We start from the raw sequence: 12,480 nt of genomic DNA on the forward strand, positions 1-12,480 counted from the left end.
GCCATTCTGAGCGATGTGAGGTGATATCTCATTGTAGTTTGATTTGTATTTCTCTGATGATCAGTGATGTTGAGCATTTTTTCATGTGTCTTGGCCATCTAAATGTCTTCTTTGGAAACATTTCTAGTCATGCCTTCTGCCTATTTTTAATTGGATTGTTTGCTTTTAGGGTATTGAGTTTTATAAGTGTTTTACATATTTTGTATATGAATCGTTTCTTAGATCATTTGCAAATATCTTCTCCTACCCCATGGGATGCCTTTTAGTTTTGTTGATCATTTACTTCACTGTGCATAAGCTTTTTATTTTGATAAAGTCCCAATAATTTATTTTTGCTTTTGTTTCCCTTGCCCCAGGAGACATATCTAGTAAGAAGTTTCAATGGCTGATGTCAAAGAGGTTTCTGCCTGTGCTCTCCTCTAGGATTTTGATGGTTTCCTGCCTCACATTTAGGTCTTTCTTTCATTTTGAATTTGTTTTTGTGTATGGTAGAAGAAAGTACTCCGGTTTCCCTCTTCTCATTGTCACTGTCCAGTTTTCCCAACACCATTTGTTGAAGAAATTGTCCTTTTCTCCGTATAGCTATGGGTTCATTTCTGGGTTTTCTATTCTGTTCCATTAATCTATGTGTCTGGATTGTTTTGTTTTGTTTTGTTTTGTTTTGTTTTGCTTTGCTTTGTTTTGTTTTGTTTTGTTTTGCCAGTACCATACTGTCTTGCTCACTGTAGCAGTATAATATATTGAAGTCCACAACTGTGATGCCTTCAGCTTTGCTTCACTTTTTCAAGGTTGCTTTGGCTATTCAGGATTTTTTTTTTTGTTCCATACAAATTTTAGGATGGTTTGTTCTAGCTCAGTGAAAATTGCTGATGGTATTTTGATAGGGATTGTAGTGAATATGTAGATTTCTTTGGGTAGTATGAACATTTTAAAAAATATTTATTCTTTCAATCCACTAGCAAGGAATGTTTTTCCATCTCTTAGTGTCATCTTCAATTTTTTTCATCAGTGTTTCATAGTTTTCAGAGTTGTTGAGTACAGATCTTTCACTTCTTTGGTTAGGTTTATTCCTAGGTATCTTAATGGCTTTGGTGCAATTGTAAATAAAATTGATTCCTTGATTTCTACCTCTATTTTTTCATTATTGGTGTACAGAAAAGGAACAGATTTATTTGTATTAAATTTGTATCCTGTGATTTACTAAATTCATATATCAGTTCTGGCAATTTTTAAATTTTAGATTTTCCATATAGAGTATCATGTCATCAGCAAATAGTGGAAGTCTGACTTCTTCCTTGCAGATTTAGATGCTTTGTATTTCATTTTGTTTTCTGATTCCCATGGCCAGGACTTCAGTAACGTGCTAAATATAACATAGAGAGAGTAGACACCCCTATCTTGTTCCTGACTATAAAGTAATGATTTTCAGTTTTTCCCCGTTGAAAATGATATTAGCTGTGCATTTTTCATATATTATCTCTATCAGGTTTGGTATGTTCTGTCTAACCCTATTTTGTTGAGGACTTTTATCATGAATGGATGTTCTACTTTGTCAAATGTTTTTTTTACGCATCTATTGAAAGATTATGTGGTTCTTATCATTTTTTATTAAAGTGGTATATCATGTTGATTGATTTGCAAATATTGAACCACCCTTACAATCCAGGGATAAATCTAAATTTTTCTCTGCCTTGGATTTTAAGAAATTTGGTTTGTTATCTTTAATATATTGTTTTTCTTGTATTTGGATTTCATTGAACTTTTTGGATCTGTGAGTTTATGGTTTCTGTAAAATTTGGAAATTTTGGTAACATTATTCCCTCACATATTTTTTCTTCCTTTCTTTCCTTTTGGGACACCAATTGCATTTGTGTATTATGGTGCTTGATGTCTCACAGCTCACTGATGCTCTGTTCTTTTGTTTGATTTATACTATGTTCCTTTTTGATAGTATCTATTGCTGTGTCTTTACCAATTTTTTTCTGTCATATCAAATTTTCATTCATTTTATTTTTTGTCTCAGATTTTTGTTTTTATCTCTAGAAATGTGACTTGTGACTTTTTATATCTTCTATGTCTCTACTTTTTAACATATGGAATGGAGTTATAATGACTCTTTTAATGTCCTTATCTGCTAATTCTAACGTATGTATCAATTATAGGCCAATTTTGATTGATTGATTGATTGATTGGTTTCTTCTCATATGTTATTTTTCCTCTCTTCTGTATCTCTGGCAATTTTTTATAAGAAGCCAGATATAGTGAATTTTACCTTACTTTACGCTGGACACCCTTGTATTCTTATACATATTCTTGAGCTTTATACTGGGGCACAATTAAATTAGGTGAAACAATTTGATAATTTGGGTTTTTTTTAATATTTCTTAGGCAGGACCAGAGCAGTGTTTAGGGCTGCACACTACTTAGGCAGGTTGCATCCAAATACTCTACCAAATACTCCATTGAATTTTGAGGTTTTCCTGTCTGGCTTGTGAGAACAGGCAATATTATCTATCCTCATGAGTTCTGATATCTCTCTAACACTTTCAAATAGTTCTTCCCACAGATATGAGTTTATCAGTAATCTTCTGAATATTTGAGGAAGACCCTCTATAGGTCTGTAGTCTTTTTTTCTGCTCCTCTCACCACTCTAGGAGTCACTCTTGTAACTCTGTCTGGTTGGTCTTTCCTGACTCTCCATTCTGTCTCATCCACTCAAGGAAACTGCCAGGCTCTTCCTGGGTTTCCTTACCTACACAACAGCCTGAAAACTCTCAAGGTGGTAAGTTTGGGCAATTATAAGGCTTACTTTATTTGTTTCTCATCTCTTAGGAATCACTTGCATTGCCTAATATCTGATCTCTGGAAATCTATTGTTTCCTCTATTTTATGGTTGTGTTTGTGGGGGGTGGGGGGGTTTGTTTCAAACAGGTGGAAGAATCCAGTCTCTGGTATTCTATGTTGGCTAAAGGCAGAATTCCTTTGACTATTGAATTTTTATTATTTTTATGACTATCAATTAGGTCTGTTTTATTGAAGTAATTTAATGTTATTTTCTAAATTATTTCCCCATCATTTTTGCATATCTGTCCTTTTTCCAATAGATTTTTTTATTGGTTGTTTTATTCTTCCACATACTTCCATTATTCTTCAAATTCTGATATTTAGATTCTACTTAGAGGTTTTAGTTTCACTACTTATGCTATTGATGAAACATTCACAAATGATGACTATTTTTTGAGATGATGCTTGTTAAAGAGATTTTACTTTTCCTTTTTCTAAAAGATGCTTGATAGAGGTAGTCTATATTTAAAATTGTATTTTATTATCAGGTTATATTTATGACTTGTTATTGCAATAGAGATAAAGTAAGCATATCCATAGTCTATGAGAGACATATGATACTCTGACCACTAGAATGCCAGCAGTCATCTGCCAACCATGAATCTATGTTTTCCTCTCTTTAGTATCTTATATTTAAACCCTCAGCTATTGAGTGTATTAACAACATGGGACCTTCCCTTTATGTTGTTTGATTCTACACATACCCTTATACTTTAGGACCCAGCTTATTAGCACAAATCTATACCTCTTTTCTCCTCTTGACTATTTAGCACATTCCAGGATAACCCCTGCTACTTTACATTTTCTTCCTCTCTTATTAACCACATTCCAGTTGCACAGATTTGGTATCCTCTGATTTAGAAATTATAAATATGGGTTTACCATATGTCAAAAAATCTATTTGGAGATTCTGATAGTTAACTGTGCAGAGTATATAGGTTTGGTTTTTCCTACATATAGGTCAAACAAAATAGATCACAAAGCTACCGATGCTTTTATATTTTGCGAAAATGTGAAATAATGTATTTTACTAAAACCTTTATTGCTATATATTTCATATGTGTGTATATACATATATATATTGACATATATATATATATATATATATATATATATTGTCATTTTCATTTAGGATTTGCTGTCCCATATGCTACATATGGACCCACATCAGCGTTACACTACAGAACAAGTATTAAAACACTCATGGATAACCCACAGAGACCAGTTGCTGAATGATCAGCCAAATAGAAATGATATGTCACATGTCATTAAGGTAAAACAAACATATCTTTTATGCACCCCCTGAATTCCTGATAAAGCCTGTATACTATTCACTGACAACACATATGATGTTCTTAAATACCTTTATTTTTTACAGGTGTATTTATAGATTGTTTTTGGTTTTATTATTGCTTCTTTTAAATAAAAAAACATGGATTCTTATTAATCTTCTCTACCTATTACCTTTCTGATGATTAATAAAAATTATTTGTATTTGACTTACTTTTGAGATACTGGGGCTAGAAGTGTATTAAATGCAAGTTTCATATGGAAAGAAAATGTTGCTATTGGTTCCTAAATTAATAACCATGGTGCAAATTCCCATATTTACAGACAGTGAACCTAGATTTAAGATTTTAGTTTTTTATGTATTCATCTGTTGATGGATACTTAGGTTATTTCCATGTCTTGGCTATTGTGAATAATGCTGCACTGAATATGGGAGCATGGAGATTCTTTGAGGATAAATGAATAGTGATGTACATATATACAATGGGATATTTTGCAGCTTTAAAAAAGGAGATCCTACCATTTTCAACATGGATAAACCTTGAAGACATTATGCTAAGTGAAATAAGCCAGACACAGAAAGAAAAAGAATACACAAGCTCTCTAATATGTGGAATTTTTTAAAAGTCAAATATATAAAAGCAGAGAGTAGAAAGGTTGCTACCAGGGGCAGGGAAGAGTGGAAATTGGGGATATATTGGTCAAAGTACAAAGGTGTAATTATATAGAATGAATAAATCTAGATATCTAATATGCATTATTATCAACTACTGTTTTAATATTGGAAATTTGCTAAGAGTAGATTTCACATGCTTTCATCACAAAAAAATGATAACTATGTAAGGAGAAGATATGTTAGTTTGACTATAGTAATCACTGTACTATGTATATGTACATCAAGATATGTTCTATGTCTTAAATATATACAACTTATATTAAAAATTAAATTATTAAAATATTTAAAACAAATATTTCAGTGATGAAAGACTGATAAAAAGAATTCATTTTAATATTTTAAAAATTTGGAGTAGACATAGTCATTGAAATGAAAAAATATACAAGTAAACAGGTATTAATGCATGAAGGGAATGTCAATGCATAGATCAAGTATACGCAATTATTTTCCTCAGAAATAAGGTTGTAGTCTACTGAAATCTCTAATGATATAAGGTGGAATTTTTTACCTCCAGAGATTGTTACTCAATTTCTCTTATTTCTCCTTATTTTAGGGAGCAGTAGTCACCGCATATTCTGCCCTGACTCACAAGACCTTTCAACCAGTCCTTGAGCCTGTTGCTGCTTCAAATTTAGCTCAGCGACGGAGCATGAAAAAACGTACATCAACTGGCCTGTAAGATTTCTAGTGTTTCTCAGCCATACTGGATGAAGAAAAATTAAATGTGTGGCTTTTTGCCTAATCTTAAATCAAAGGCATCATATTCTGCTGTATCACTTGAATATTCTGTTTAAACCTCCTTTTTTTTAGGGAGATGAGATTAAAAAAAAAAAAAAAACATAGGCCAACAGTATTCAAACAATGTTGTTTTGCAGTGGTGACTAAGTGTTTAAGTATATAATTGGTGTCTACAAGGTCCTAACAATTTCTCTGCACACTAACTTGTAAAGTTCCTTTCAAAAAAAATTCTTAATAGTTTTTCTGGTCTCATAAAATAATGATTTAGGGAATCATTATCAATTATCAGGATGCAAATATAATAGTGTAATGCCAACCAATGCCAATATTTTTGAACATCAGATCCTGAAGAACAGACTTTTTAAAAAGGAAAAAGGAACAAAAAATGTATTGTAGAAGCTTGTTATCACATACAACCAAGAGGCTACATTCATTTGTGCTAATATGTAACTCCTCATATGGTTGGTGCCAAAGTTTTTACAGAAGATTTAAATCACAAATTATATGTGCACACAGACATATGTATTATCCATACATGTCCTCATCTAGAAATAAAGGTTTCCACAAGTCCTCTGTAAATTTTACATCTAATTGAATTGCAGTACAAGTGAGGAATTTTTTAGCCAAAGGCTTTATATTGGTCTTGTAATCTACTAAATAGGTAATAGTTAAGCCTTTGAAAATAAAGTACATGTGTTGCCACTACGTTCATGATACGAATAAGCTGAATAAGCTGAATTTCAAGTTAATCAATTGGATTTAACCATTACCTGTCCCTTTTATAATGAACTACACTGGTTTTTTTTTTTTTTTTTGGACTTACAAAATTGAATTACAGTATAGCATATTAGTTTACCTGGAATCCTATGGTAATATAGTTTAAATTTTATTGTAATGGACTTGTGGGCTTAGCATACATGATACAGTATAATGCATTTCAGTTAACTTTAGACAATGCTACAAAGAGATAAAATTTGAAAAGGAAGTAATATTAATGATTTACACAAAATATGAACACATTTTTAATCATATTTATAAAAAAGGTCTGACAAAATTGGTCTTATTAAACTTACTCAGAACCACTAGATAACATATATCGTTTTCTCTAAATGGTGGAATTTTAAAAAAATCTTTTCATGTTGTTGAAGAAAATACCGTTACTACTAGTACTAGTACTACTACTACTACTACTAACAGAAAGAACTCATGAATGTAAACTGGAGGATGTTATAGTTTTGTTTAGTGAATATAAGTGAACTACTTGTTACGTGCTAAGTGTACTGTTTACTGTGTATTTTATTTTGCTTAATTCAGAGAGAAAGTTGATTACTGAGCACTGAAGTATACCATTTAGGCTAGAAGACTTGTAACTTTGGTATTCAATAAAGGAAAACTACATGTATTCTCTTTATAATGTAAGTGATATATATTCTACATACAAAGTCTGTCTATTGGATGTAATGTATAAAAGTATATACCATTAATTTGAGATGTCTTTTTGCAATAATTGAAAGACATTAAAAAATCTAATGCCACATGGAAAACATTACTTAGAAATAGACCAGTATCATATCTTGTGGATTTTTATTTCCCAATTTGGCCTTTTCCTTCCTCATTTTGCTTTATTACTAGAAGTACTTGAATGTAACAATCTGTGTCCATATATTCTGACTTACTTTCCTCTTGTCATCTTGTTTGTGCTGTTATGACTTCTTATCACAATTAATATGACAAAGCAAGGTATGATTTTGGTATGAACTTTTCAGAACAGAGACACTATTTCCATGTATGCTTTTCTATTAATACCATTAGGAAAAGTAGAATTGGAAAGTGTAAAATATCACAAAATAACTTGCAATCTTTCCATAATCAATATATTTTTAAGTGGCTGATATTTATTAATTTTTCAGTGAGGTTGCTCAGAAGGGTAATAGCATACAGTCCTTTAATGAAGGGAGCACAATTAGAATTAAACAATGAATAGCATGATTTTTCATTGCTCAGTGAGGACTGACAAATGATAAAAAATACAGATAAGCTAGTGGATTTTCCCAATAATTGTGTAAACCATTTCTGCCGGAAAGTTCATATAAAGTAGGTTAAAAACATTAGTAAGGACAACTTTATTATAAGGGAAATCTTCAAACTACATACTCTTATTTTATAGAAGGAAACCAGGTAGGGATGCCTAATCATGTCCATTTTGTCTAGAGAAAAAATGTAGATGTGAAGAGGAGCTTTTTTGGAGGGGCTTCTATAAATGCTTAACTAGTAAAAACAAATCCTTTCTATAAAATTTTAGAATATTGTGGTTTCTAATGGATTCATGAACAATTAATTTACATTGCTTTTCTTTTCTTTCTAGTTGATGGTTCTTGCTAGTATTTAATGATAGCACAATTTGGAGTTTTTATCGTTCTGGAAGGGAGAGGATATTGTATTTTTTTCCTCAGAGGGAAAACACCAGGTTTGCCCAAGTAGACTAATAATTTATTATCCTAAAGCACATATTATCATGAATAAACTCAGGAAACCTTTAGTAAGATAATTTAAATGCAGTGGTGATAATTTTCTGGGGAATAATGGTTTCAGTTATTTCATGAAAATCAAACTTGAGCCTATTTTGTTAGACCTGGAAATGCCTAAACTTTAGTTTTTGTAATTTATTGCCATTGGTAATTACACATACACATTTGATAGAACCTCTGGCTAACTCAAAGGGATTTCTCATGTATAGGCAACCCACAAACTTAAGAACAGATGCTTGGTATTTACAGTGTCTCCTTATTGAAACATTATGTTAAGATAGTACTGCTCACAGAAAGCTACTCATACTGATTGAATAGTATTTTCCTGACAGTATGAGACCCTTCGTTTATGAAAAGGAAAAGAACTGCCTAACTTGGCCTTAAGATCAACCAGAAAGCTTGGGTTTTAAATTAGGCAAAGAATGTCTGTGGCATTCTATGTATTCTCTTTCTCCTGGCTTTCTAGTCCCATGTGCTATCCTACTTGAGCACCTCATAGAGGACTCCATAATTAAAGCTTCCTCCAGAAGGATTCTGTGCCCCAAAAGCACCTCATACCCTTTGCCTTCCCCAAATCAGAACTTTCATTCGCACAAAGCAGCTATATTCAGCTAAAAGGGTGAGAGTGATCTCATTTAAATTAATTCTTTTTTTTTCTGTTAGTGGCTAATAAATAATTGGCATTTTTCAAGGAAAATTCCCATTAATCAATTTCTAATTGCTGGACTTTTAGGCCATCTAACCAGATAAGAATAATTGTTTATTATTATTATAAGGGAAGCTATTTCTAGGCAAGGAATTTACACAGTATGCCCAGGATCAGATTATCCCACAAACTGTTTCTTTTCTATTTTACCCTTTCTACTTCTCAATATACTTTTTCCCCTCCAAGAAACTTCTAAGCTTTTTAATTACAATGAACTTATATGACAGAATGGTGTGGAGGGAGACAGTTGTTAAGTGCATATTTATTTGTACTCTTATTTCACATATTACATAGCCTATAACATAAGGAATCTCCAGCTACCCTAGCCTCTACTCCTATTGTATCGATAAACAAGAGTACAGAAAAGTTGAATGGAAACTATCAGTGGAGTTTAAGTGTGCAGATCCTTTGTCTGCATTTCAGGACACAGAGATCCTCAACATTACTTCTCAACAAGAATGTAAGCCATATATAGTCAACTGCAATTAAACTCCTTTAGGAAAATTTCTTATATGTTGAAGCTTATTTAGGTATTTTTGGTGTATATCTCAGTATAAATAATTGCTGAAATTAACAGAAGAATTCAGTAAGTCTGCTATCTGCCTTCCTATGCAAGAGTGCAGTGGAATTGATAGTGGTTATTCACAAAGACATTATACTCCTGAATGCACTGTTCCTGGTTTTATTCTTACAATATAGTGAAGTCCATCATATCATTTGAATAAACTGATAATGCTTGATCATCTAAAATTCAGTTTGGTTGCTAATACTTGAAGGTATGAAAGAAAAATACAAAGGGAAAGTATTTTTAGGATATAGAAATTCAAATTTGTTTATATATATATTCTACAAATTATGTACCTTTTTATTGACCAGCAAGAAATCTTAGGTAAATGCTCAGAAATAAATATATATGTGATTGGCAAGTTAAGATTTGTTCTATATTCATATTTCTGAACCTTGGACAATAGAGCCTTTTTTGGATGGCCATTTAACTTTCATACTATTTATCTAATTATGTGAACTAATTTACTCTTCAAAAGGTATTTATTAAACATCTAATTTTATGTAGAACAGTTTTAGAGAATGTACTAAGTGCATTAGTTTATTAATAAATTTCCATAATGTGACTAATTAGATTTATTTGCTTTTTTTCTTTCCTATCAAACTAATATTACTCAGGTCATATTTGAGTCCTCTTTTTATATCCACTCTCTCTGAAATTGATGCCACTAAAAGCAAAAAACTGTAAGTTTGTTTTTTAGTACAATATTTTTTTTAACTTCACAAAATCATTCTAGCAAAAACAACCACCCATCCATTTTAAAAGTTATACAAGAAAACTTGCCAGCATGGTTTGGAAATGAGAATTTATTTTGTATTAAATTCCATAGTACAAAAAAAGAATATGGTTTTTCTGTATTTGTTTTTTTATAAAAAAAATAAGTATTATTGGTAGTTGTGAGTTATGTAGGGTTTATGCAGAGAGAACAAAGTTTGAGATTATAGTTACTATAAAAAAATGTCTTCCCTACACTTTCCATATACTTCGGGATTCCTAAACTTATTTTCTGGTATAGAAAATATGTTTATTGGCATTTTATTGCACTTCTCAAGGCAGAAATTGAATTGTGTGTGTTAAACTGAAATTGTGTGTACTTAAAAACATGTACTTTAAAAGTTGCAAGTTTTAGAACAAAGGGGTTCCCGTTGTTCAGATAACTGTATTTTCTTTTTCTGACTACATTATGGAGTTTATACTATCATTTCTTTTATAAACGTTTTCTTTAAAGCACTATTTCTTTTCACATTACAGTTTTCAATGTACTTTTTTTCGTGTAAAATCAAATGCAGTAGTGCATTTTACAGTGTTTCTTTCCCTCACAGTGCTGCTAAAGAAATGGCTAACATTTTGAATTTAAAACATGCCAAAGATGACATAGAAATTATGTTTATTTTTGTTCTTGTTAAAACTCTGTGAGCAACATTTATCACAATATAATGTTAAATTACTGACATTCTCTGGGTACTAAATAAAAAGGCTGCAACTTTCTAACATTTTACAGTTGACCTTGCTTGATTACTTATACATGTAAAACTGTGTCTGCTTTTATAGACACATGCAGCTATTTGCAGATTTTATTCAAATTATTAAATATTGCCTAGGATCCAATTGTTTAAAAAATTGTTTCAAGATATTTGATTATACCTATGCCTTGATATTTCCTGAGCTATAATATATCCCACTTTAGAATTACTCTTCTCATGTTCCATAAGGAAGGTAATTTAAGAAAATGAAAATGAAACTTACGATATTTTAGGACTTATCAGGAGAATCCATTTGTCTGCAAGTTAGTTGAGGTGACAGCCTTTTTTTTTCTTTTATTTTTGCATTGTATCTATCTGTTAAATCTCATTGTATTGAGGAAAACATCGAATATTAATAACAATGCAAGTTGAATCACATTTGTTTTTTGTCTTTTGTTTTTCCAGTTTTTCTATTTTTATTTTTTATTATTTTTTATTGCAGTTCAATTTGCCAACATATAGCATATCAACCAGTGCTCATCCTGTCAAGTGTCCACCGGAGTGCCCATCACCAGTCACCCCAGCCCCCCACCACCTCCCATTCCACGAGCCCTTGTTCATTGCTCAGAGTTTGGAGTCTCTCATGTTTTGTCATCCTCACTGATATTTTCACTCATTTTCTCTCCTTTCCCCTTTATTCCCTTTCATTATTTTTTATATTCCCCAAATGAATGAGACCATATAATGTTTGTCCTTCTCCGATTGACTTACTTCACTCAGCATAATACCCTCCAGTTCCATCCACGTTGAAGCAAATGGTGGGTATTTGTTGTTTCTAATTTATCCTTGGGGTAAATCCCTAGCAGTGAAATTCCTGGGTCATAGAGCAGATCTATTTTTAACTGAGGAACCTCCACACAGTTTCCCAGAGTGGCTGTAGCAGTTTACATTTCCACCAACAGTGGAAGAGGGTTCCCCTTTCTCCACACCCTCTCCAAAATTTGTTGTTCCCTGTCTTGTTAATTTTCACCATAATCACTGGTGTGAGGTGGTATCCCATTGTGGTTTTGATTTGTATTTCCCTGATGGCCAGTGATGCAGAACATTTTCTCATGTGCTGGTTGGCCATATATATGTTTTCCTCTGAGAAATTTCTCTTCATGTCTTTTGCCCATTTCATGATTGGATTGTTTGTTTCTTTGCTGTTGAGTTTCATAAGTTCCTTAGAGATCTTGGATACTAGCCCTTTATCTGATACGTCATTTGCAAATTTCTTCTCTCATTCTGTAGGTTGTCTTTGAGTTTTGTTGACTGTTTCTTTTGCTATGCAGAAGCTTTTGATCTTGATGAAGTCCCAATAATTCATTTTTGCTTTTGTTTCTCTTGCCTTCATGAATGTATCTTGCAAGAAGTTGCTGTGGCCAAGTTCAAAAAGGGTGTTGCCTGTGTTCTTCTCTAGGATTTTGATGGAATCTTGTCTCACATTTAAATCTTTCATCCATTTTGAGTTTATCTTTGTGTATGGTGTAAGAAAATGGTCTAGTTTCATTCTTCTGCATGTGGATGTCCAATTTTCCCAGCACCATTTCTTGAAGAGACTGTCCTTTTCCCAGTGGATAATCTTTCTTCCCTTGTCGAATATTAGTTGACCATAGAGTTGAGGGGCCATT

The 12,480-nt window shown here is 32.1% G+C and overlaps 1 protein-coding gene across 5 annotated transcripts in view; it reads left to right on the forward strand.

Annotated features, from left to right (window-relative positions):
• The window catches only part of RPS6KA6 (ribosomal protein S6 kinase A6), a 194,505-nt gene extending 183,660 nt beyond the window's left edge, over positions 1-10,845 (forward strand). For all 5 annotated transcript variants that reach the window (XM_077890401.1, XM_077890400.1, XM_077890399.1 and 2 more), the window contains 2 exons: positions 3,977-4,117; positions 5,364-10,845. In XM_077890401.1, the coding sequence (XP_077746527.1) occupies positions 3,977-4,117; positions 5,364-5,489 (267 nt within the window). In that variant the 3' untranslated portion in view covers positions 5,490-10,845. The remainder of the gene's footprint in view (positions 1-3,976; positions 4,118-5,363) is intronic.
• The last annotated feature ends 1,635 nt before the right edge of the window (positions 10,846-12,480 follow it).

This window comes from Canis aureus, chromosome X, assembly GCF_053574225.1.
Source record: "Canis aureus isolate CA01 chromosome X, VMU_Caureus_v.1.0, whole genome shotgun sequence".
Classification (NCBI taxonomy): Eukaryota; Metazoa; Chordata; class Mammalia; order Carnivora; family Canidae; genus Canis; species Canis aureus.